This window comes from Puma concolor, chromosome D1 (genome assembly GCF_028749965.1).
Source record: "Puma concolor isolate L17-30 chromosome D1, mPumCon1.1.hap2, whole genome shotgun sequence".
Taxonomy (NCBI): Eukaryota; Metazoa; Chordata; class Mammalia; order Carnivora; family Felidae; genus Puma; species Puma concolor.
This window is the reverse complement of record NC_141676.1, coordinates 56303796-56331074: the sequence shown is the minus strand read 5'-3', so window position 1 is coordinate 56331074 and position 27279 is coordinate 56303796. Positions and strand designations below refer to the sequence as shown.

Here is a 27279-nt window from a genome sequence, read left to right as displayed (position 1 = left end):
GAAGCTTAGGTTATTGATTTGAGGTCTTCTTGTTGGGTATATATCAGATAACATTGATAATGTTCACAAATTTTATGTTCTTGATATTGTTTAATTGTTCTATCAATTATTAAAAGTGGAGGTAGTAAAGCGAAAGTTTTTAGTAAGCTGAAAGGTACTGCCTTGTCAAAAGTTTAACCTTAAAGTAAGAAAAAAAAAGGAGGAAGAAGTAGAGTTTATGAACAAATAAATCTAAGGACCTGACTTCCGGCAGTCCTTAAGATCCTCTTCTGCTATACACGTATGCATTGGTAAGCATAACTTTGTCTCTTTAATGATTCATAATCTTTTTAGCTTTATAGAAGGCCAATCCTAAAGACAAATTCTCTCTGTACAAAAATATATGAAGACCACAAAGGCACTGAGCTAAACATGTAGTGACAGTGGAATGCAACTGGCCATGTATATAAGTTCTTGATTCTAGCTTTTCCTATGATTTATTCCTTATAATCCCCAAACTGGCCAAGTCCCCCCCCAGAATAAATCCAGTTGATGGCTCCAATTAGTTGGTTTCACGTAAGATAGGTTTCAGTAACAAAGTCTGATCAGAGATCTACTTATATTAAATTGAACTATGCCATCCTTTATTTTTACCAAGATTTGTGTCTGAAGTACTTGCTGAATGCCTCTCATTAGTGCAAGAGGAAAAGCAGAAATATATAATGGGAAGACCTTAAAAAAAAAAAAAAAAAAAAAAAAAAAAACAATAACCCAGAAATTAAATATTTACCTGAATGAAATAAAGTGAATTAATCCAAAATGCGTATGTTTCAAAAGTTCAGAGTACTGCTTATTGTGGGGAAGAAAAAGCCTAAATGTCAAAAAAAGGAGTTCCCTAACATCCATACATAAATGAATGCTGAGAAGCATTTGACTATAATGCCTATATTACAGGAGATGAAAAGAACACAGTGTGTGTATGTATGTGTATATTATATATAGCATATGTATATATTATAATGTGTATATATACACATGTTATGTGTGTGTGTGTGTGTGTGTGTGTGTGTGTGTGTGTGTGTATGTAGCGGGGTACCACCTTTGAAAAGTTTACATTCATATATGCTTTGTGTACACAAATTCTAATATACCTAATATATTACAAAGTAAATAGTCTAAGTACAAGCTGTATACTGAAATGTCTATTAAATGCTAAAGGATGCAGGTGATTTGTATTTATTGCTTTTTGCTTATCTGCATCTGTAAATCCATTTGTAGCATACAAAATTAAAATAACTTTAATTTCGTAAACTTAATGTTTAAGGTTCTATAAAAAAAACTAGAAAACACAATCCCTATTCTTGAGGAACCAGCAATATTCCTGGGAAGTTTATTATTAATTCAGGTTAGAAGACAAAGGCAAATCTACAATTAAGGGGTAGGGACAGTGAGTAGCACAGACAGGGGTGCAGAGAGGGACCATATGCCCTACCTGACTGCTGGGCCAGAGAGCAGGCCTCACTGATCCTCTTGCCTGTGAGGTAGCTGAAGACAGCCTCCACAGGCTTGTCTTTTCGGGTTAAGGAGACTTCCTCCTCAATTTGAGGTGCGGCAGTATAGGATAGCCAGCGAGAGAAAGTTCTTCTTCGCTCCAGAATCTGAATGTATTCATTGGGTTCATCCAGCTGGCTGTCAGTCTCCTTCAGGTGGCCCCATAAGGCTTCACATAATGTCCATGCTAGGCTCCAGTGCTTCACAACTAAAGATGGGACAGGAAAATAATAATATGACATAAAGTCAAAGTAACTACAGAGAGGACATCACTCTAATGGTGGCATAAAAACACATAAATTAATAAATACCCCAAACAACCACTCAAGCTGATTTCCCTGAATCTGTTTCTGGCTCACTCTGCTGTGTTTTACAAGTCCCAGAGGTCTGTAGTGTAACTGCTTGTTCACTCCATGTTCCTGTGGTACTTGTTATAACATATGTAACTCTATGCTCTTTTAAACCAGTTCCTCTAGCTCAATTATGGCTAATATAATCTCAAATGACAGAGAAAAGTCCTGTAACTTGATTAAATTCTGTTTACAAAATGCTTTAAGAAATAAGAAGTGCTGGGGTGCCTGGGTGGCTCAGTCAGTTCAGTATCCAACTCTTGATTTCGGCTCTGGGCTGACCGTGGAGCCTACTTGAGATATTCTTTCTCTCTCGCTTTCTCCTTCTCTCCCTCCCTCACTCTGTCCCTCTCCCCTCTCCTCTGTCACTTGTGCTTTCTCTCTAAAATAAAGAAAAAAAAATTTTTTTTTAAATTTTTAACATTTATTTATTTTTGAGAGACAGAGAGAGCACAAGCAGGGGAGGACAGAGAGAGAGGGAGACGCAGAATCCAAAGCAGGCTCCAGGCTCTGAGCTGTCAGCACAGAGCCCGACGCGAACTCAAACTCACAGACTGTGAGATCATGACCTGAGCTGAAGTCAGCCACTTAACCAACTGCGCTGCCCAGGCACCCCAAGAAAAAAAATTTTTTATTAAAAAATATGAAGTGCTCTAAAAACTTGTGAGAGAGTATTCTCTCCTGTAAGAGGCACAGCCTAACATTTACAGAGCCTAAAATGACACTATTCGAAAACACTTAAGAGTAAAGCCAACTCTGAACTTCACTATCCACAGTGGTTATCATCTTCATTTTACAGATGAGGAAACTGAAGTACCTTGCTCAAAGTTATAGGCAAAATGTAGTAGAGCCAAGATTTGAACCCAAGTAATAAATCCAGCTCTATACTCTTAACTACTATTCATATTGCTCTTCAAGAAGGAAAACAAAACAGAAGCACTGTTTACCACTAAGCCAAATACAAGTTGCACTGGGAAGATGTCTCATATGTTTGAAATGATGATGAGACAACTGAAGCAAACACAAAGAAATTAACATACACAATTCTCAGAATTTGTGGCATATGACAGTCTAAAATAGTTGCCATTTTTCAACATTTTTACATGTTGAAATGTTATCAAACATGTAATTAAGTATAATTTTTCTACTATTTGAAATAGTAGGTTCCCAAATTAGAAAAGCCTGTTATCAAAGTATTGGTTTAGAAAACCATGGTCACAATAGTTATAGAAAAGAGAGGTTAAGAGGGAATTTATGAACACTAAAATTGTTGGGAAGAACAAAAGGGACTTAAGCTGGACATGGAAGAATGGGTAGGATTTAGAAAAGCAAGAAGGAAGGGCACCTGGGTGGCTCGGTTAAACGTCTGACTCTTGACCTTGGCTCAGGTCATGATCTTGTGGTTTGTGGGGTCAATCCCCACGTCAGGCTCTGTGCTGGCAGCGCAGAGCCTGCTTGGGATTCTCTCTTTGACCCTCCCCTGCTGGCATGCACTGTGCTCTCTCTCTCTCTCAAAATAAACAAATACACTTTAAAAAAAAAGAAAGAAAGAAAGAAAGAAAGAAAGAAAGAAAGAAAGAAAGAAGGAATGGCTTTCTCTCCCTATGTTCTCAGAATGGAGAAAGGAATGGAATTTCAAAAATCCAAAGAATTTGGCTGCAGTTCCTGTGAACAAGGACTCATATATTAAAAAGCAGAAGAGTAACTGTAAAAAATGTTATCATTTCTTCTTCCTTGGGATTTTGCTCTTTGCAACTCAACTACACACAAGTGTGAGCTCAGGCATCCGCCCACTACATTGGCATAAGGAAATCTGTCCTTCTATGAACACATGCTTCTACTCCAGTTCCTGAAACATCAAAGGTTAGATAGACATAGTCCATACTCACTTTGTGCTTCTAAAAAGTCTCCAGATGCTTTCTTAACCCAATTTGCATAGTCATGAATGACAGCAACTCCTGGATTAGGGACAATGAGAGGACACAGCTCATCTACATGGACAGTGCTGTGCTTTAATTTGAGCTCCAGAGGTATTTGGTATAACTGCAGGTCTTCATCTGGCTTTTGTCTCAAACTGAGTTTTTCCAAACGAACTTTGAATGGAGACTCTGTTAGGCTACAAGAGTAAATGACAAGACAGAAAATGAAGATAAGACAGATGCTAGAATTTTCCTACAAATAAACCTTTATTTTTATGATTCCAAGAGAATGCAAAACATTCACCTGTGATTTTAAAGTAACTGTGTTCCCTAATGTCAAACGATAATGAACTTATCTGCTGTAGAATGAGTAAACAAATTATCTGGCCCATGCATTCAGAATCCAAAGGCTTCTTAAGGCCAGGTTGTAACAAGCATGGGAATCAATGCAGTTAGACTTTGAGCTGGCTTCAACATGTATCTACATATTATGAAATCCAAGGACCAAAAACCATTGTTGGGACACTGATTTCTCAAATTATACATAGTGAGGGATCAAAAGTTGTGAGGCTAAGGTTATAGATACTGTAAAACTGACTCTAAATTAAGATGAGCATATAATCAATCTCACCTTGATCCAATTTTAAGATTGATATTAATAACCTTCAAAACATGACATCATGTATAACCTAGATTAGGATCAACATTACTAATTGTGAGGTTCAAGAGAGCTATTGTTTTGTATTTCTTCAAAGTTAACTTTAAATACCAAGCATTATAGGTGATCACAGTCATTTAATCTGTAGTAAAGACAGCACAATTTGTTATAAAGAGTAAACAGGAAAATGTTATATATTTTGCACAAAACAACTATATGCATATTGGTTAATAACTACCAGAACTGTGTATGCATATGTATGTATGTGTGTGTATAGATTATATATGTGTGTGTGCACGTATGTATGTGTATAGATTATATATGTGTATATGTATACTCAACACATATATATAAAGTACACAGAACTAGAAGTACACACACATTAATGTTAATAGTGGGGATTATGTAGTAATAACATAGCATACATAGCTACCAGATGTCTTTTTTTAAGTAAGCTCTATGCCCAATGTGGAGCTTCAACTCATGAAGCCAAGATCAAGAGTTGTATGCTCTACTGACTGAGCCAGCCAGATGCCTCTATCAGATGTCATCTTATTTCCAGATACTTATGTATGAATTATACCCAGTTTATACATTCACCTTACCAGGTCCAAGATATGGGAAACATGCTTAGTTGAGAAAATACCCCATACATATATATATTACATATAATATATATGTAATATATTACATATATGTAATATATATTATATATATTACATATATGTAATATATATTATATATATTACATATAATATATATTACATATATATACATATATTATATGTAATATATATAATATATATTACATATATGTAATATATAATATATATTACATATATGTAATATATTACATATATTATATGTAATATATGTAATATATATTACATATATTATATGTAATATATAATTATATATATATAATATACACGTAATATATATATTACATATATTACATATAAATCACAAATATCTAAGTGAGAAAATAGGAAAAAATGACTAATGCAATAAAAAGAATAAAACCCAAGGAATACTGCAGCATCAGCTTTGGGTCTGTTAAACTTCCAATTAAATTTAACCACTAAGTATTATACTTTTCATCCTTGATGTTACAAATGGAGTTATCTTATTAATCGGTTTGGTTTTTAATTATACAAAGATCTTCTGCTATCTAAAACTGTACTAAGAACAGGGGTACCTGGGTGGCTCAGTCAGTTGAGCATCCAACTTTGACTCAGGTCATGATCTCACGGTTTGTGAGTTTGAGCCCCGCATTGGGCTTACTGCTGTCAGCCCAAAGCCCACTTTGGATCTTTTGTCCCCTTTCTCTCTGCTCCCTGCCCTCCATGTGCTCTCTCAAAAATAAACAAACATTAAAAAAAATAAATTAAAAAAAAACTGTACTAAGAGCATATCTAGAAAGATCACCAAGGTCTAGAGACTTTGGGTCTTCTGATAATGAAAAATTTTTTCTCACCTACCAAGTTGCTTTTCTCAAAAACCATAAAGAAAATGTGACTCACGATTTAACAGCTACTGGATTAGGCAGGAATCCATATTCCATAGAATCGGCATTTTGATGATTTTCCAGTTCATGACAGCCACTCAGCTGTTCTCCACTATTAGCAAGAGTCCAGTTGGGGCCCCAACCAACTCGAAATGAGCGTCCCATAAACAGAGCCATATCCATCAAGAGTTTCCCCTTGCCATAGGTGACAGACTTTTCAAGAGGGACTAGGCCTGGTTGTCTACGTGTACCCACGGTTTTCAACTGAACTTCAGGGGCTGGGCTGGGCACCGTAAACACAGAGGTGAGGGGTGGAGGGACAGACCAAGGGCATGTGGATGGAATATTCATCAAAGACGATGCTCTGGGGGTGCGACATTCTTGTACAGAGGCACTTGGTGAAAGAAAAGCTCCACTGGTAAACTTTGATTGTAGTAACCCACCAACTGAAATAGGGGGAAAAAAAAAAACTATTAGAAAATACAGTCTCTATTGCTTCTTGAACAGCAATCATCAGTGAGGCTGAAATTAGTTTTTCCAAACCAATTAAATCAGATATAGATGACAAGAGGCAAGTCATAATCTGTGGAATACTGTTTCACCAGGAAACCAAGGCAGGAATTTGTGATGATGATGCCACAACAATATTAACATTAATAACAAACACTATCACTACTACTTAAAAAAAAAAAATTAACACTTATTTTGTGAAAGACTCTGTATAAGTCATTTGTATACACAGTTTCATTTCACCCTTCAATAACTTCATACAAACAACACTATTATCCCATTTTATAGGTAGGAAAACTGGGCTTTGAAAAGTGATTAGTCCAAATCCACAAAGCTACTAATGGCAGGATTGAGAGATAAGCCAGGTCTGACATCAATGGTCATGTCCTTTTCAGAATGCCAAATGTAAACATTTCTTAGTCCAAAGAAAAAGCTTAATAAGATAAAAATACAAATTGCTACCACTCCAATGCTCATGCTAGACTCCATGAAACAAAAACCCATGGAGGTACCTTGTGCCTTTCAGAAGGACAGTTCTTATTACTATTATATTGCCTGTTTTCTAAGAGGTAGAGGTAGTTATTGAAGTACAAGTGCCCATTAGAGAAAAGGTCGTTATGTTTAATTGCTTTATTAGTTAACATATTTTTAAAACGGGTTATTAAGGGCACTTGAAAGAAGTGAAAAATAAAGTTTTTAAGGCAATATAAACAAATCTCTTCCTAGTAGTTCCTCTGGCTTTTAAAACATTTTGAGATTACATGTGCTTATGTCCTTTGTTCATATTGATACTCTACTTCCAATCCCACAAGAAGGAAAAAAGGGAAAGCTTTAATATCAAGTATCACTTTCCTAGGAATTTGGCAAGGTTTAGGAGAAAGTAGAAATCTGACGAGTTTTATGCATTGTAAGAAGCAATATTTGCCCCCAGGAGGCAATAAAATAAGGACAGTATGAGGACTGCACAAAATTGTACAGTGCAGGACAACTTGCTCATTCCTCTAAGATGTGATAAAAATTAGGAAATCTGATCTAGTCCACATTCATAAGCAAATAAAAACATAACCTAAACAAAACACAAATGCTTTGTTCTCCATACAACTTCTACATCTGCAACAATAAAGCACACTACGGTTTTTAAAAACTGGCCCCACCTAACATATTTAGAAGAGTACATTTCCTCTTGGCATCCTTATGTCATATGCCTTTAGGGGGATATTTGCTAGAGAAGTTGACTCAGCTTAGAAGAAGATATGTGAAAAGCAGGACTTTACAGCTTTCTTGTAAAATAGCATCACTTACAGTACCTAAAGAACGGGATTTTGACGAGTGGGATGCTGAAATGGGGAGTCTGGGAGAACAGATTTCTTGAGAAGTATCTGTTTTAGAAGGAAGGTGACTGAAGCGTTGATCCATGACCGTATCTACATCTTCTTCATCAGCAAGCAATGATGCTTTCATGATCTAAAAAGGCAATATCTATAGAATGAATGTGTTCCCTGGAATCCAAAGGCCATAAAAGAAAAATGCAGTTTACAACAACCAGTAAATTGCTCTGCCTGAAGGCTGTGTCCAGAGCTACTATAATATCGGTGTGGCTGCATGTGCCTGAGGAATTTAAGTTATAGAACATTCCTCTTATATCTAGAGTCCCACCAAAGTCTGGCACACAGCAATTGCTCACCTGTTTACAGGATGATTAACTTTGAAAATAAGACAAAGGCTAAACTTATAACATGCCAAAAGGCATAGGCAAAAGAAATTGAGACAGAGTTTAAAGAAACCTGTTATCTACTAGGCTATTAAAACTTTTATGGAGCACTTTTGAGAGCCTCAAAACCACCCTACAGAGAAAAATCTGTGCTCACAGATGTTAAATGACTCGCCTAAAGTCACATAGTAATAGTTATAGAACTCGGATTAGAATCCACGTGTTCTGAATCTCAATATAGCTTTCCCTCCTAGAATGGAAAAATGAGGTCCAAATATGGACCATATTCTGGTTTTTCTTCATTCCAATGACCACTCAATGCTCTTCAGTAAATAATCAAGGAAGAGGCCTGATTAGATGCAAGGGAGGTAAACATTAGTTTGGCTTCCTATTGTAGTAAGGGTGGGTTAGGACTTCACCTGTAAGACATGTGGATTAATTCCCAGTGAAGATGCAATGTGTGTTGAGGCAGACACAGGTTCCTGATCCTCAGGCACGCACTCTTCTAACATGGAATCCAAAACTGGCTCCTGGGTGATATCTACCATGTCACTGTCCAGTTCCACAACCCTCCCTAACTGCTCCACCTCTGGGCTCTGGCTCTGTAGACAGCAGAAAGATCAGGGAAGCAGCATTAAATTATACCAAATAGACACAGAGCTTCTATAGTTATTCAGAATATGATATTGTAATACTAGATTCTGTCCATTCTAAGACAGTGTGAGGTAACATATTTGCTAAAAAGGATTTAGGAATAATTACCCCAAATCCCCCTATACGTACTTGAGATCTAAATATGGATACATGAAATCACCCTTTTGTAATATGTTAGGTTCTGGTGTCTGGAACGTAAGCCCCATACTGAACAAATGGTGGTCTTCAGACAAAGATTATGCCTTACCTGATACAGCTAGCAAATATAATTTTCTGATATACACAGGGTGACCCTGCCCTCACATTGCCTTGTAGCCAGAAGCCATTGGGAAAAGAGAATAAAAGGTACAAATATCAAAGTCTCAAGTAATTTTCCATTTTTTAATCTTTTCTATGACTAAATCCTAAAGGTTAGCTGGAATCTACGTATGCAGTACCATGTAACATATGAGGAATGCCTACCCTAATTTCCCAAAAGGAAAAAACAAAGTAATATTAGAAACATTTTTTTTTTTTTTTTTAAAGTAGGCTCCACACCAGGGCGCCTGGGTGGCTCAGTTGGTTAAGTGTCTGACTTCAGCTCAGGTCATGATCTCATAGTTTGTGAGTTAGAGCCCTACAATGGGCTCTGTGCTGACAGCTCAGAGCCTGGAGTTTGCTTCAGATTCTGTATCTCCCTCTCTCTCTGCCTCTCCCTTGTTTGCACTGTGTCTCGGACTATTTCTCAAAAATAAACAAACATTAAAAAAAATTTTTTTTATTTAAAAAAAAAAAATTTTTTTTTAACATTTATTCATTTTTGAGAGACAGAGCATGAGTGGGGAAGGGGCAGAGAGAGGGAGACATAGAATCAGAAGTAGGCTCCAGGCTCTGAGCCATCAGCCCAGAGCCCGACGCGGGGCTCGAACTCACGGACCGCGAGATCGTGACCTGAGCCGAAGTCGGCGGCTTAACTGACTGAGCCACCCAGGCGCCCCCCCCAAAAAATTTTTTTTTAAATAAAGTAGGCTCCACACCCAACGTGGGGCTTGAACTCACAACCCTGAGATCAAAAGTTCCACGCTCTACCAACTGAGCCAGCCAGGTAGCCTCTTAGAAACAATTTTAATTTAGGAATAATTCCTTTATGTTCAAGTTCCAAGAGTTATATTTACATTTATTAAGGAGTTTTCAAGATATACCCATGACTAACAGTTTATGATTTGAAAAGGTAAATAACTCATCAACCTGAAGCCCACTGTAAAATAACCATTTCAGTACAAATTAAGTATGTCCTAAACCTGCATATTACCTGGTAAAATGGTGACAAGTGGCTAAGCCAACTTATGAAACATTCTCAAAAATCAAAAAGTTTTACCACTTATTTTTCTTATCATGGTATCATTTATAGATTATTAATCTTCCAAAATTTTTGGCTTATCTTCCTAAGTGGCCTATTTCGTGCTAACCCTCAAATAGATGCTAATGTGTAAAAGGTAGTTTAAACAAATAATTTCATGGGGCACTTGGGTCAATTGTGTGTCTGATTCTTGATTTCGGCTTGGGTCATGGTCTCACGGTTTGTGGGACTGAGCCCCATGTCTGTGCTCCTAGCACAGAGCCTGCTTGGGATTCTGTCTCTCTGCCCCTTCCCTGCTCGTGCTCTCTCTCAAAAGAAATCAATAGACATTAAAAGTAAATAATTTCTTGATTACTTTGAACAAAGAAACAATCATTAGTGTAACTTTTTCAACTTTATTTTTAATGGTCTATTAGCTATTCCCTTGCATTCCTTTAACACTTATCCTTACTGAAAGAATGACTGCTTTCATTTATAAGTGTAGAAAAACTGAACTGTTGGATGCATAGGGAATTGCAACTGAAGATATGAACATTCCCAAAGGACAGCTCTAACAAAACTAGATAATGATGAAAGGCAAAAATGATACTCTTTTTTACCTACTGTAGAGGCTAAAGGCAAGTGCGACTACCTTTATGCTCTACAATTCTGGAAAAAAAATAAAAATAAAAAGTAGCCCTGGTCACAATGCTCCCATTTTATTTACAAGAATTATGGGAATACTCTAACTCCAAAGGGTCCCTAGTATATTAGAGTTTTTAACCAATTCACTTTAGGAAGCTATTAAACTACTCCATATCCTGTGTGTCAACCTATCAGTTAGAATACCCTCCCACTGTTGGGTTCCCATTACATTCTGTCTAAACCTGTTTTTTATGATCTATCACGATATACTATAAATTCTTGCATATGTGATGTCTGTCCCACCATATTGTCAAGGCTTGAAAACGGAGATTACGGCCTACTGTTTTCTGTATCTATCACCAAGCACATTTTAAATTCAACATTCATCATTTTGTCAAATCTACTGCCTAGTGTAGTGCCTGGCATACAGCAGAAAGGGCAGTTAATAACCATGAAAGAACAAGGAGTGAGGATGGGTGGGAGAAAAGGAAAAAAGGAGAGAATGGTTTCAACTTACACTACTCAACGAAGAAATAACAGCAGCAAGAGATGTTCACTTAGAACACTTTAAGGCAAAACGAAGGTATTTCATCAAGTAACTCGAATGGAGACCTAAGGGACCCAGCATATTTTTCAGAAGTATGCTAAGTAAGGATCAAGGTTTTATTTGCTCCACTCTCATGCATAGACTTTAAAGCTCTGAGGTATTGTGTAATAAGTAAGGGAGAAGTGAATTACTAGAAACTATGAGGAGCTGGGAAGCTCTTAGAACCATTAGTGAATGTTGTTAAAGTGTATCTAAGCAACTGCGGTAAACTCCCCCAAAAGATGCCTGTGTACTTATTTTCTGATCGATCTTGGGAGATCAGGTGCTTCTTCAAAACCAGTCCTGGAAAGAAAAGTAGACTAATAATAATAATAATAATAATAATAATAATAATAATAATAAAGATGGCTCAGAAGGAATTGAGGAAGTTAAAAAAAAATGGGGAGTCCTTGTGAGATCTATGGAAAAGAAAGGCAAATACTGGGAAAAGCAGCTAAATGGAATATTCCTTTCATATACTGTAATCTCTTGAAAGTAGATCTTATTTATGTCTAAATACCAGCACAGTACATTGTAAATCCTAAGTACACAGATAATTTCTGTAAAATAACTGTCTTTTTAGATACATGGAAGGTGAGATTTCATCACTGAAACCTTCAGGGATTTTAGAAACCTCCACTTTCCACCTCAAGAGAATCTTTCTCATACGAACAAAGCTGCCAATACCCTAAAGATAAAACATGTCTTAATCCAGTAGATAAAGTAATTCAAGTAGGTAAAGTAAATCATGACACTTTTTATTCAACAAAGGGTAAACAACCAATCCACGGTCAAACAGGTATTTAAATAATTCATACTGTCCTCACCAAATAGTTTAATATAGTATACCTATTACCATTGCCAGCTTCCAAAATAGCTTTTATTTTTTTTAATGTTTTTTTAATTTATTTTTGAGAGAGAGAGACAGAGAGAATGGGAGACACAGAATCCGAAGTAGGCTCCAGGCTCTGAACTGTCAGCACAGAGCCCAACATGGGTCTCAAACCCATGAACAGTGAGATCATGACCTGAGCCAAAGTCAAATGTTTAACAAACTGAGCCACCCAGGTGCCCCCAGAATAACTTGTTTTCTAACTGCAAAGAATGTTTTATATTCATTTGGCTGGAAAATCAGCCTTGTCACCATTATTGTGTTCTCAGGAAAGATTCCATGTCGTGGTTTCAAGGGCCCACCAAAATAAGTGTGTATGTTTCTACACGTACATTCAGGGATATTACAATTAAGTATAAGACATGACAATATTAATATCTGAAGCAAAAAGACTTCTGGTATACAATTATTTTTTATATATATATAATATATTACATAAAAATATAAAATGGATAATCACATATACATTTACTTAGTGGATAAATATAGACAGCTGCCACTTTACTTTTAAAAAGTATACACAAGAAAGGGGCACCTGGGTGGTTTAGTGGGTTAAGCGTCTGACTCTTGATTTCAGTTCAGGTCATGATCTCACAGTAGTGAGATCAAGCCCTGCATTGGGCTCTGTGCTGAGCGTGGAGCCTGGTTAAGATTCTCTCCATCCCTCTCCCTTTGCCTCTCCCCTACTTGGCACGTGGGTGCTCTCTCTCCCAAAATAAAATTGACTAATTTTAAAAAGTATACACAAGATGAAATGTTAATTTTCTTCTAAATCCTAATCACTTTTTCCCTTGAAAAAAATTCCTAACTCATTTGCAGGTACTCACTGAATGAACAACGCTAAGTTTCTGAGCAAGTCAACTACTCAGTGTTGATACTGAACACAAGTTACAGTTCAGTATGAGGTGGAGGTAAAAAGCTATAGGTAAAATCTCTCTCCCTGAGTGCTATCTGAGGTCTTTAAACAAATGGTTCTGAAGCCTCGATGCATATTTCAATCACCTGGGGGAAAGCATTTAAAATATAAATATGCCTGAGCCCCATGCCTATCTATGGAATCAAAGGTAACCAAAGGAGTGATCCAGTCAGCTGAAAACTAAATCTCAGATCAGCATTTTGGAAATAATGTTCTAACTACCAAATGTTTCTGCAACTGCCCTAATTTATCTGTGTGATGAAGGTTTTTATGCCAACACTTTCTGTAACTTCAAAGGCACAGAAGAGACTACATGAAGATTTAGTTACCTTAATGTTTTCTGGTTGCTTTGATTTACCTATTTAGAAGCAAATCAAAGCTTTAAGAACAAACTACAAAGACACAAATGATGTTATACACGAGGCAGTGGGATAAAGTGACCATTATACAAAAATGTAAATCTTCCTAATACCTAAAAAACCCCTAGCCCCCAATTCTGAGAACCTGAAATTGTACACAGGAGGAAAAAAAAACTGCTATGGCAGACTGGAGGTGGAGGAACACCATGTCCCTGAAATCAAGCTGCCCAGGGGGCCAGGTGACAGTGTGTAGAGAATCATCTTGACACTAGGATGAAAAGACAGTGCAGTCTGTTCCCAGTTCGTCCAGATGGTTCAAGTGTTTTCCTCGTGCCCAGTAAGATGTAGGTCTTGGTGCAAATTACTAAAAGCTATGCAACCACTACCATTTCCTACCTATCTCACTGGGCAATACGAAGGAAGTCCTTCATTACTGTTCCAATACGTTAGCCTAATATCTAAACAGCTCTACCCACTATTCCCATTCCTGTTTTCGCCATCCAAAGACCACCCACTTCTCTTCAATCAAAGGAGATATCTGAAACAGATCCCATTCACTGTATTCTCTTTGCCCATTTTGATCCTTACGAAGTCTCTTTTTACTACAACCTGGTTCTTGTGAAATTATATGGTACTCAGTTTCTTAAAAATTCTCACCTATGAAAGTGTCATCATAGAAACGTATAGTTTTCCCTTACTATTTGTATTCTGGAAATTAAACAGCCTAAAAATCACTGGTTGTCAAGACACATTACATAAATTTGCTCTATCCACGGATGAAGTTTTTTTTTCTCAGCTGCATCTTCAGGATCTTAACAATTACTTTTATTAGCAGAAAAGAAGGCTACCTGACTCTTATTCTAGAAATACATATTATGTAAGATAAAAAAACACTTTGGAATGAAAGAGATTATACAAAGCATATGATTCAGAAAAAATGAACATGGAAAACTGGAAAACCAAGTCCATTTACAGCATTTCTTTAGTTCAGAAGAGATTTCTTAGGGGTTTTATGCTACAAAGATTATAAATATAAGAGTCAATATATTTCCCATTTTCCACTTTTATCATACCCTCCCCCTCACCTTGTACGCGCAAATATGAACATACATACACAACAATCTCCAGAAAATGCCTCCCAAGAAATTATTTAATAAATCATAAAAATCGCACATTTCAGCAGCCATAAGAATTGTAGCACAAAAAATTCCAAAGGCCCTGCTTTTAGCAGCTGAGAGGTAGAGGATGCTTTACAAAGAAATTCTATATTAAGTTCTTTTTGAGGGAGTATGGCAGCAAAGAAAAAAATTTTTTTGTAACTTGATTGAATATAAATGACATCCAAAGGAAAGTAAAACTCTTCATGAGCTGGCAAAGAAACTACCTGATATTTAAATTACAAACCTTTCCCTAGATGGACAAAAGGTTTATACTGGCTTAACAATACTGAAAAGGAGTATGATACAAGTAATTGCAATAAACAATGTAGCCCCTACTCTCCCCACGCCAAATAATTCATTTATATTCTAAAACTTGATCTATATTCAGAAAGATTATGTATTGTTAAAATACAAATATTAAGAGGTTACCTGAAGTATAAGCAAACAACTTGAGAAAAATGGAGTTAAAAAACCCTTGCAGAAAGCGAATTGAACTTTTAAAAAACCACAGAGGTAAAGAACAAGATTAAACTGCACATCAGATAGTCAACAAAAGTAGAATTTACTTTGTATCAACCCACACAAGCAAAATGCTATCTTAAGTTGATCACTGAGCAGAGAATTCAGCAAGTCCAAATGAAAGAGAGGGAGGTGTTTAAGAATGATAATCTGTAGAAGGAATGATCCAAACAGCATGAGAATTCCTTAAATCTCTCAATTTAAAAAAAGATGTCAGGACCACACCATGCCCTCCCTTGTACTTGTCTCAACGTGACTGCCAATACATTTGTACTCTTCAAAGTTCCAGGGGTCATAAAACAGCTTTGTACTAGCTGAATGACTTGCTTTCAACTTCTGTATCACGGATTCCATTCAAATTCACTGTCCTGTCTCTACCTGGGGTGGAGGTGCTGGCTTGCCATTAAGAGCCATCTGGAATGGGGTGGCCTGGCCTGCAGGAGGCAAAGGGGCAGTCTTCAACTTCTTTGTACTAGTTTTGGATGGCCGTTCCTCCTCTTCTTCATCAGAATCCTGAAGGCCATACTTAGAGAAATGGGAGACCTAAGGAAGAGAAGAATCCAACAAAATCAAAAAAATGTTTTAAAGATTTTATTTTTAAGTAATCTCTATACCCAGTGTGGGGCTCAAACTTACAACCCCAAGATCAAGAGCCACATGCTCCACTGACTGAGCCAGCCAAGCGCCTCAGAATCAACAAAATCAATTTTAACACTTATATTCCTAAGAGCTTCCACAATACTTGTCCTTACAATCTTGCAGAATTAGCTTTAAAAAAAAAAAAAAAAGAGAGAGATCATAATATTTAAGGCACAATGTCATCTATCATACTTTACTGTTGTCCCTAGATTTAGATGATTAGTACATGTACTAGTTGCTCATATACAATTACTAAATTATTAATACAGGAAACCAAATCCAGAAACACTGCTACTATTTTCATTTCTATATGCTGCCTAGTTGTTCACTACCTACACAAGGACCTTCAACTAGTTAAATAATCCAACTGGCCTAGAAGAAAAGAAACCACTGGGTTAAACTATCAAGGAAGGGAGGAAGTCAATGTCTTCATCCCCAAAAATCTTTAAATGAATGACAATTTAGGAAGAGTTGGTATCAAGAGACAAAAATTATGCCTCATGTCTCTAAGGATGTCACACATTAGAAAAACCACTCCTTAGAAGTGTATCTACATGCTCACAGGATGGGGTAGAGGATGTGAATCATCAGCATAAAAGTTTTTAATAGCTCCTTATTGTTCTGGTGTTTAACTAACATATGTAATTTAGAGCAAATCATAATGTACCTCTACATCTGTTTCCTAATTTGTAAAAATGAAAAGAATTTAAGAGAGACTCTTCTAACACATTTTGTCAGTTTAACTACAGTTTACAAAAACTAGGTTAAGTTGACTATATACCTTAAACACCCAAGAACCTGTTTCGGGACGGTACTCTTTGAATTGAGCTCCCTGTTTCCTTGAAACTGCTTCCAATCTGCCCTCATAGTTCATATCAGCAAGTCGATCTGGGCTCTTTATTAAACAGCGAGATGTTTTATCTGTTGGCCAAACTCCATCCAGTGTAACTTCGGCCTTCCTGTAATGTACAACCAAGTGAAGTGTAAATGTTCCATACTTAAGACCAGAAAGCCAAGTAACATCTATATAAAGGTACCTGTGTTACTTTGGAATTACTCTGCAGGTGTTACATAAACTTGTGTCCTGCCTCTTAGGGTAGATAAGCTTAAAAGCAAGGAATCACCCCCACATCACCTAACTCAATATCTGGTTGAAGAGTCAAACTCCATTTACTTTAAACTACCACGACACATCAATTATTTCCAATAAAATTTTGACACTTAAGCTATGCATCCTTGATCAAATTCAGTGCTAAAAGTCCAGATCTAGGACTTAACTCTTGGTGAAGGTCTTAAAGTGGTGCTGTACTTAACAACATTAATAACAGCAGCAACTACCACTAACAAATGCTTCCAGAATGATCTATCAGGAATACCATAATATTAACCATTAAATATTGAGTGGGAAGATGATTATAACTGCAGTAAGGTACACCTTCTAATATCAATATGTGAGATCAAGGACTGTGTTCTATTCATTCTGTATGACTTACACCTAGTACAGTCACTAGTACATAATAATAGATGACTTAAAGAAAAAAAACTTTTATTAAGTAATCTCTATGCCCAATGTGGGGGCTTGAACCTACAACCCCGAGATCAAGAGTCACATGGTTCTACCAACTAAGCCAGCCAAGTGCCCCCAGATAGAACACAATTAAATCACAATATTTAATAGGTGACTTTTTATTTATTTATTTATTTTTTCAACGTTTTTTATTTATTTCTGGGACAGAGAGAGACAGAGCATGAACGGGGGAGGGGCACAGAGAGAGGGAGACACAGAATCGGAAACAGGCTCCAGGCTCTGAGCCATCAGCCCAGAGCCTGACGCAGGGCTCGAACTCACGGGCCGTGAGATCGTGACCTGGCTGAAGTCGGATACTTAACCGACTGCGCCACCCAGGCGCCCCAACAGGTGACTTTTTAAAACATTATTCTTTTTAGTGTGATAAAAGATATAACACAAAATTTACATCTTAAAAAGAAATTTACCAACTTAACCCTTTCCTTTTTATACCATTCAGTAGTGTTAAGTATGTCCACACTGTTGTGCAACCAATTTCCAAAACTTACCTTTCCTAAGTAAAACTCTATCCTTAGAAAACAACTCCCCTACCTCTACCCACTGGCAACCACTATTCTATTGTTTGTTTCTATGAATCTGTCTCTTTAGATGGCCTTAAATAAGTGGAATCATACAGTATTCGATGTTTTATGACCAGTTTATTTATGTCCTCAAGGTTCATCCGTGCTTTAGCATGTGTCAGAACTTCCTTCCTTTTTAAGGCTATATAGTATTCCATTGTGTGTAAAAAGATTTTGTTTATCCATTCATCTGTCAATGAATATTTGGGTTGCTTCTACTTCTTTGCTATTATGAACACTGTTATGAACATGGGTGTGTAATCACTCATGGTTGTGAGATCCTGCTGCCAATCCATCTGGATATATCTCCAGGATATATACCTATATATACATCTATATATCTATATCTATATGCACATCTACATATCTACATCTATACTCACATATAGATATACGTATATATCTAGATACATACACACACACATATATACACATATATGTGTATATTGCTTCCAATTCTTTAGAAACTGATGGGTCATTTTTAATTTTCTGAGGAATCACCATACTCTTTTCCATAGTAACTGAACGATTTTACATTCCCACCAAGATATACAAAGGTTCCAATTTCTCCATATTCTTGCCAAAACTTTTCTTTTTTCTTTTTTCTTATTTATTTATTTATTTATTTATTTATTTATTTATTTATTTTTTTCCCAACATTTATTTATTTTTGGGACAGAGAGACAGAGCATGAACGGGGGAGGGGCAGAGAGAGAGGGAGACACAGAATCGGAAACAGGCTCCAGGCTCTGAGCCATCAGCCCAGAGCCTGACACGGGGCTCGAACTCACGGACCGCGAGATCGTGACCTGGCTGAAGTCGGACGCTTAACTGACTGCGCCACCCAGGCGCCCCTCTTTTTTAAACTTAGTAACGATCCTGATGGTGTGATAGCTCACTGTGGTTTTGATTTGCATTTCTCTAATTATTAGCAATGTTGAGTACCTTTTCATATGTTTGCTGGCCATCTGTATCTCTGGAGACATGTGTACTGAAGTCCTTTGTCCATTTTTTTTTTTTTTTTTTTTTGGTATTTTTGTTGTTGTTGAGATATAGTTCTTCATATTAACCACTTACCAGAAATATGATTTGTAAATATTTGCTCCCATTCTGCAGGTTGGCTTTTCATTCTGTTGCACGTGTTCTTAGATGTACAGGGTTCTTATATTTTAATGTAGTCTAATTTGTTCATTTTTACTATTGTTGCCTATGCTTTTAGTGTTGTATTCAGTAAATCATTGTCAAAATATAATGACATGGTAAAAAGAAGGCCTTGGGGCACCTGGGTGGCTCAGTTGGTTAACTGTCCCAACTCTTGATTTCCATCAGCTCAGATCATGATCTCATGGTTAGTGAGTTTGAACCACACATCAGGCTCTGTGCTGGGAACAAGGAGTCTGCTTGGGATTTTCCGTCTCCCGTTGTTTCTGCCCTTCCCCCCATTCCCTCTCTCTTGTAAAATTTTTTTTTTTTTTTTAACGTTTATTTATTTTTTTTGGGACAGAGAGAGACAGAGCATGAACGGGGGAGGGGCAGAGAGAGAGGGAGACACAGAATCAGAAACAGGCTCCAGGCTCTGAGCCATCAGCCCAGAGCCCGACGCGGGGCTCGAACTCACGGACCGCGAGATCGTGACCTGGCTGAAGTCGGACGCTTAACCGACTGCGCCACCCAGGCGCCCCGCCTCTCTCTTAAAAATAAACAACCATTTAAAAAAAGAACGTCTCTTCAAAAAATGGTGTTGGGAAAACTGGACAGTAACATGCTAAAGAATAAAACTGGACCACTTTCTTACACCATACACAAAAATAAATTCAAAATGGATTAAAGACCTAAATGTGAGACCTGAAACCATAAAAATCTTAGGAGAGAACACAGGCAGTTAACTTCTTTAACACTGGCCACGGCAACTTCTTTCTAGGTATGTCTCCAGAGGCAAGGGAAACAAAATAAAAAATAAACTATTGGGACTATACTAAAATAACAAACTTCTACACAATGAAGGAATCAATCAACAAAACCAAAAGGCAACCTAAGAAATGGGAGACGGTATTTGCAAATGACATATCTGATAAAGGGCTAGTATCCACAATACACAAAGAACTTATAATACTCAATACCCAAAAAATGAATAATCCAATTAAAAATGGACAGAACATGAATAGACAGTTTTCCAAAGAAGACGTACAGATGGCCAAAACACATGAAAAGATGCTCAGTATCACTCATCTACAGGGAAATGCAAATCAAAACTACAATGAGATATCACTCACACCTGTCAGAATAGCTAAAATCAACAACACAGGAAACAACAACAGGTATTGGCGAGGATGTGGAGAAAAAGGAACCTGTTTGCACTGTTGGTGGGAATGCAAACTGGTGCAGCCACTGTAGGAAATAGTATGGAGATTCCTCAAAAAGTTAAAAATAGAACTACTCTGGGGTGCCTGGGTGGCTCAGTCGGTTGAGCGTCTGACTTCAGCTCAGGTCATGATCTCACAGTTCATGAGTTCAAGCCCCGTGTCTGGCTCTGTGCTGACAGCTTGAAGCCTGGAGACTGCTTTGGATTCTGTGTCTCCCTCTCTCTCTGTCCCTCCCCAACTCGTGCTCTATCTCTCTCTCTCTCAAAAATAAACAAACATTAAAAAAAAAATTAAAAAAAAAAAACAGAACTACTCTGTGATGCAGCAATTGAACTACGAGGTGTTTACCCAAAGAACACAAAAATACTAATTCAAAGGGATACATGCACCCCAATGTTTACATTATAATTATAATAGCCAAATTATGGAAACAGTTCAAGTGTCCATCAATTGATGAATGGATAAAGAAGTATACACACACCACACACCCCATTAAATATTATTCAGCCTTAAAAAAGAATGAAATGTTGCCATTTGCAACAACATGGACGGAGCTAGAGAGTATTATGTTAAACAAAATTACTCTGAGAAAGATAAATACTGTATGATTTCACTCATATCTGGAATTCAAAAAACAAATAAGCAAAGGAGGGAAAAAAGAGTGAGAGGCAAACCAAAAAACAGACTCTTGACCATAGAGAACAAAATGATGGTTACCAGAGGGGTTGGGGGAGAGGGGGGTTGGGTTAAATGGATAATGGGGATTAAGGAGTGCACTTGTGATGAGCACTGGGTGATATATGGAAGTGTTGAATACTCCTGAAACTAATACACTGTATGTAAACTAAAAACTTAAAAAAAAAAAAAAATATATATATATATACACACACACACACATATATATATACATACACGTGTATATATATATATATATATATATATATATATATATATATATATATATGTAAACTTCCCCTATGTTTTACTCTAAGAGTGTTGTAAGTTTTAGGTCTTATGTTGAGGCTTTAGTCCATTTTGAGGTTTTTTTTTTTTTTTTTTTAATATAGTATAAAAGTACAACTTCATACTTCTGCATACAGGTTTCCCAGAATCATTTGGTAAAGAGATTGTTCTTTCCCCTACTGAATGGTTTTGGCAGTCTTGTCAAAGATAACTTAACTACATACGTGAGGTACAATGCTGCTAGTATCTTCATAGGGATTACATTAAATCTGTAGATTGCTTTGGGTAATATAGACATCTTAATAATTTAGTCTTCCAATCCATGAACATGAGATAATTACCATTTGTTTGTCTTCTTTCAGCTTTTGCTTCTCTGGTTAATCTTATTCTTAAATATTTTATTCTTTTTGATGGAATTGCTTTCCTTTTTGGACTGTTCATTATTAGTATATAGAAACTTAACTGATTTTTGCGAGTTAATTTTGTATCCTGCTACCTTGCTGAATTTATAATTGTTTTATGGAATCTTTAGGTTTCCCACATAAGATCATGTCATCTCTCAACAGAGATATTTTACTTCCTCCTTTCCAATCTGGGTGATGCCTTTTTTCTTTTGAGACAGATGGTGGGAACACACAGGGGAGGTGCAGAGAGAGAGAGAGGGAGGGAGAGAGACAGAGAGAGACACAGAATATCTTAAGCAGGCTCCATGACCTGCACAGAGCCCAACGCAGGGCTCAATCTCACAACTGTGAGATCATAACCCGAACTGTAATCAAGAGTCGGATGCTTAACTAAGCCACCCAGGGCCCCCAGGATGATACCTTGTATTTCTGTTCCTTGCATAACTGCCCTGGCAGTTATATTGAATAAAAGTGGCGAGGAAAAGCTTTCACTCTTCCACCACTGAGCATATTTTCTGTGGACGTTGAAAATATGGCCTCCATTAAGCTGAGATAGTTTTCCTCTATCTCTAGTTTGTTGCGTGGCTTTCTCATAAAAGGGTATTGTATTTTGTCAAAATGCTTTTTCTCATCAGTTGAGATTATCATGTGATTTTCTTCATTCATTTTACAAACATGATGTATTACAAGATCAATTTTTCTATGTTGAACCTTCCTTGTGTTCCAGGAATAAATACTACTTGGTCATGGTGTAAAATCCTCCCGATGTACTACTGAAATCCATTTGCTAATACAACTGGTGACAGAACAATGCTGGGGTTGGGTACCAACCCCCTGTGCAGTTGAAAATGTGTGTATCTGACTCCCACAAAACTTTACTACTAATAGCCTAGTTGACTAGAAGCCTTACTGATAACATAAACCACTGACTAACACATATTTCGTATGTTATGTGATTATATACTGTATTATAATAAAGTAAACTAGAAAAAAGAAAATGTTAAGAAAATCGTAAGGAAAATGCAGTTACAGTACTGTACTATTAAAAAAACCCATGTATGTGGGCTCACACAGTTCAAGGGTCAAATGTATATTTTGTTGAAGATATTTACTTCGGTATTCATCAAGGATATTCATCTGTAGTCTGAAGTCATGTGGTTGAAGGCTTTTGGGGGCATAGGGGGGCTGTATTTTTTGATTACTGATTCAATTTCCTTATTATGGTTGGTAGGGTCCCCTAAGGAGAGAGAGAGAGAGAGAGAGAAAAAAAAAAAAAAAAACCCTCAAGGCAGCCTGGCTATATGTGTATGTGACAACATCCCTCATGACCTTGTAACATGAGACCACTTAATCAGACTACATGTTTGTGTGTTACCATATAAGAGAGACAAAGAAATAGAAAACGTATTAAAAACTATACCAGGCAGCATTTGGGGCTCAGTTCTTCGTGTACGAACCCAACTGAGCCGTGCCGGCACAAATAAAGTTGCTTCCTGGAAAGGAAAGCTTCAGGGTCACGACTCCCTGTATGAGAATACTGCTACAATAGGAAATATCTAAAAATTATTATACTTATAGGGCTATTCTGAATTTCCACTTCTTCACAGTTCAATCTTGGTAGGCTGTGAACATAAATTATTTTACCTGTGGCCCTTTCGTGTGTCTGAACAGGTATCCGAAGCTAGTTTCTCCAATTACAATAAAGAGAGTTAAAAATGATCATAGCAGACACAAGAAAAAAAAGTACTATTAAAAAGTGTTTTGGGAAAGTAACAGTTGGTCCTGATGATATTAGGGAAAAGGAGTCAAAAAAAAGTCCTAGTGTAGCATTTCTTTACCATTTTTACTTTTAAATTAAAGAAACAATCATCTTAGACTGTACAGTAAGTCAAAAAAGCAAGTTGCAGGAAAATGTATATAATATAAAAAAATGTGATTTAGTGGATTATTTTTTCTTTTTTTTCCATAAATTTTTTTTTCAATGTTTATTTATTTTGAGAGAAAGAGAATAAGAGTGGAGGAAGGAGGGAGAGACACACACAGAATCCAAAGCAGGCTCCAGGCTCTGAGCTGTCAGCACAGAGCTCAACACAGGGCCTGAACCCACGAACTGTGAGATCATGACCTGAGCCAAAGTCAGACACTTAACTGACTGAGCCACCTATGAAGCCCAAGCAGATTTTTCTAAATACATAAATAAATTCATACCTATTTAGCCCTTCACCCACAGGTGGTTTTTGGTTATCATCTAAGTAGACAATCACTTCTTTCCTTCGAATATGCACAATATCATCCAAATTTAGATTTGTCAAATTCACATCTCCTTCAAAATAGATTGAACCATAACCTACAAGTCAAAGCAAATAGTTAAAAACTCATCCTGTATGAAAGGCAAATAATCTATTTTATACTCCCAGTGACTAAATAATCAGAGGAAGCAAGCAGCTTTAAACATTAATCAGGATTTTATTTAATTTTCTTAACAATTTTAAATAATCTCTACATTCAACATGGGGCTCAAACTCACAACCCAGAGAACAAGAGTCACATGCTCTGTCGACTGAGCCAGCCAGATGTCGCTAAACATGAACATTTTAAATCATCTGGTAATACTTTCATTGTGTTATTTCATCCATAGTATGTATTAGAGGGTGACATCAAACACAGTTATCTAGTTTAACATCTACATTTCTATAGCACTTATCCTCAAAACAGTCTTCTTAAATCTAAGTATCTGTACTACTGCTACATTTGAAACAACCCTTACTTAGTACCTAGCTTTCAGTGTACCTGAGAGCCCTTTTGAAAATACAATATAGCAAGATGAGATTCCCCCCCTCAAAAAGTTATCTGTATTAACTTAGTATGAAGTTAAACCTAAATACTACTCCATCTTTTATTACTAAATTTTCTCTTAGTATTTTCTTGCTCACTTTCTTTAATTGTAGAAAACTCCAATGAGCCAAACAGTTACCAAAGAATGTTACACGATTATAAGCTTATTTTGTTACTTACCAAAGTGTTTACCATGAAGGTCAAGGTGGGTCCAAGTATAGGGAAAAAAGAAATGGATTCAGCTATCAAGAGCTTCTTTTACTTAATTACAAAAATAAGGTGAAGATCTTTGGCTTAAACACTACAAACTTCTACGTTCACACTTACCTTTACGACCAATAGTGAAGTCAGAGACAATGCATTCTCCTTTTTCATTGGTAATTTTGGCAAGGTCATCCATAGATGGAATAGTGTAGTAACCAACCTTAGTGAGAACAATGCCTATGACAAAAGAAACAGCAAATATAGTATTAATCGTAATTGTCCTCAGGTAGAGGAATTTTCATATTTCACTTTTTCCTTTTTGAAAAATAATAATCTAAAAGCTAATATAATCTGAAACAATCAGTAACTAAATAAATTATTAAATAAAGAGAAAACATATAGGAATAAAGCATTTTTCCAAACTGGTTTTCTAAGGAACACTATGTGCCTAAGAGAAACCGTGTGGTTTTTTTTGTTTAAAGATTCCTGGTCAAGTAAGTTTGGGAAACATGCACATGATAGTATGTTACAGGCTCTGAGAACTTGTCAAATAATTAAGTCTAGGGGCGCCTGGGTGGCTCAGTCGGTTAAGCGTCCGACTTCAGCTCAGGTCACGATCTCACGGTCGGTGGGTTCGAGCCCCGCGTCGGGCTCTGGGCTGATGGCTCAGAGCCTGGAGCCTGCTTCCGATTCTGTGTCTCCCTCTCTCACTGCCCCTCCCCCATTCATGCTCTGTCTCTCTCTGTCTCAAAAATAAATAAACGTTAAAAAAAAATTAAAAAAAAAAAGAACTCTTTAAAAAAAAATAATAATAATAAGTCTATTTAACTTCACTTAATCCAGTGTTTCTCACGCTAATTAACCAGAGAAACTTCATATGGCCTCCATTAACATACTATACTATGCAACATAATCCATAAAATGAGTTCTGAGAAAGGGTTACTTAAGATACTTTTCTTTTATTCTACAGATGAAAATTCCAAAACCCAATGTGTAAAGAACCTGCCTTGATTACAAAGTAATTCGGCGGTATAGGCAGAGCTATAACTCCAAAGTCAATACGTGTTATTTTACAGCCTGTCTTCCATAAACCCCTTTTATCTTTCAAATTTACATCCCTAAGTAAAGAGCTAAAATCAAGATGAAAAATCCAACACGAGGGGTACATGTGTGGCTTAGTCAGTTAAGTGTCTGACTCTTAGTTTAGGCTCAGGTCATGATCGCACAGTTTATGGGCTCGAGCCCCGTACTGGGCTCCATGTTAGCGGTGCTGGGCTCCATGCTGGCAGTGCAGAGCCTGCTTAGGATTCTCTCTCTCCGCCCCTCCCCTGCTCTCTGTCTCTCTCTCAAAATAAATTAAAAAAGAAAAGAAAAGAAAAAAAGAAAAAGAAAAATCCTACATAAGAAAGTCCCAAGGACAAATGGAAACTTAAAACATCTAAATTAGTGTTATTTAAAAATAAAAACAAAAAAAGGTCTAAATTAGTGTTATTTTTAAAAGTATTAACTAAGTAGATTTCTGAAGAATTCAAGAAAACAGAACACTGGTATGCTTGTTGTAATCACCCCTTGTCCCATTTATAGGTACAAATTAGGCTAACTTGCTTTGTGAGAGAATTTAAGGCTAATATCAGATCAAACTTCATCCTCCTGCAATGCCCACTTGTATACTTAATGTGTTTCTCTACTGGCAATGTTTAGAGAGTTGTTACAGTGTCCCTGGGGATGGAACTTTAAAATGAGAGGTGACAAACAAGGTTAATGAGAAAACAAAGAGCAATTAAAAAAAAAAATCTAGACTGGGTATTTGAAAAACCGATGTAGTATCATAATGAATTCATGTAGATACACACACAAATAAAATATAAAGTTGTTTTCACAGGGCACCAAGTGACCAGAAAATATATGTGAAGGCAGTAAGATGATTAGATACAGAAAAATGTTACAGACACTGCAAGATGAACTATAAAGCAACTCAAATGTTCACTAACAGAGAATGGATAAACCAAATGTGGCATATTTATAGTAATGGATTACTACTCAACAATAAAAAAAGAATGAACTGTTGACATATTGTGGATTAAATCTGATAAAAATTATAGAGTCAAAAAAATATATATAGTATTATTCCATTTATATAAAGTCCAAGAATAGGCAAAACTAATCTATATGACAGAAACCAGACTGTGGTCAACTTCTGGGGATGGGGACATAAAAACTTTCCAGTTTCCATTATATATATTCAGTATATATATGTCAAAATTGATTGAAATAAACACTTAATATCTGTGCACTTCACTATATGTAAATTGTACCTGTTAAAAAAAAAAAGGGAATGTGATTACATTAATCAAAACCCAAATGAGGGGTGCCTGTGTGACTCAGTCAGTTAAGCATCTCTCAATTTTGGCTCAGGTCATGATCTTGTGTTTGTAGGTTTGAGCCCCGTGTCAAGCTCTGTGCTGACAGCATGAAGTCTGCTTGGGATT

At 36.7% G+C, this 27279-nt stretch overlaps 1 protein-coding gene and 1 non-coding gene across 9 annotated transcripts in view; both read right to left on the bottom strand.

The window, feature by feature from the left end:
• Positions 1 to 27279, bottom strand: part of NUP98 (nucleoporin 98 and 96 precursor) — a 118458-nt gene that overhangs the window by 25186 nt on the left and 65993 nt on the right. For 7 of the 8 annotated variants that reach the window (XM_086678170.1, XM_086678172.1, XM_086678171.1 and 4 more), the window contains 9 exons: positions 24914 to 25027; positions 23960 to 24098; positions 16655 to 16832; positions 15613 to 15777; positions 8605 to 8787; positions 7782 to 7938; positions 5981 to 6410; positions 3770 to 3996; positions 1472 to 1738 (listed from right to left, as the gene is read on the bottom strand). In XM_086678170.1, the coding sequence (XP_086534296.1) occupies positions 1472 to 1738; positions 3770 to 3996; positions 5981 to 6410; positions 7782 to 7938; positions 8605 to 8787; positions 15613 to 15777; positions 16655 to 16832; positions 23960 to 24098; positions 24914 to 25027 (1860 nt within the window). Of the gene's footprint in view, positions 1 to 1471; positions 1739 to 3769; positions 3997 to 5980; positions 6411 to 7781; positions 7939 to 8604; positions 8788 to 14687; positions 15778 to 16654; positions 16833 to 23959; positions 24099 to 24913; positions 25028 to 27279 lie in introns of those variants that run through there. The other variant, XM_025928303.2, reaches the window with a different exon arrangement.
• TRNAK-UUU (transfer RNA lysine (anticodon UUU)) lies at positions 9853 to 9925 on the bottom strand. The gene has a single exon. It is a non-coding gene; the product is annotated as a tRNA-Lys (tRNA).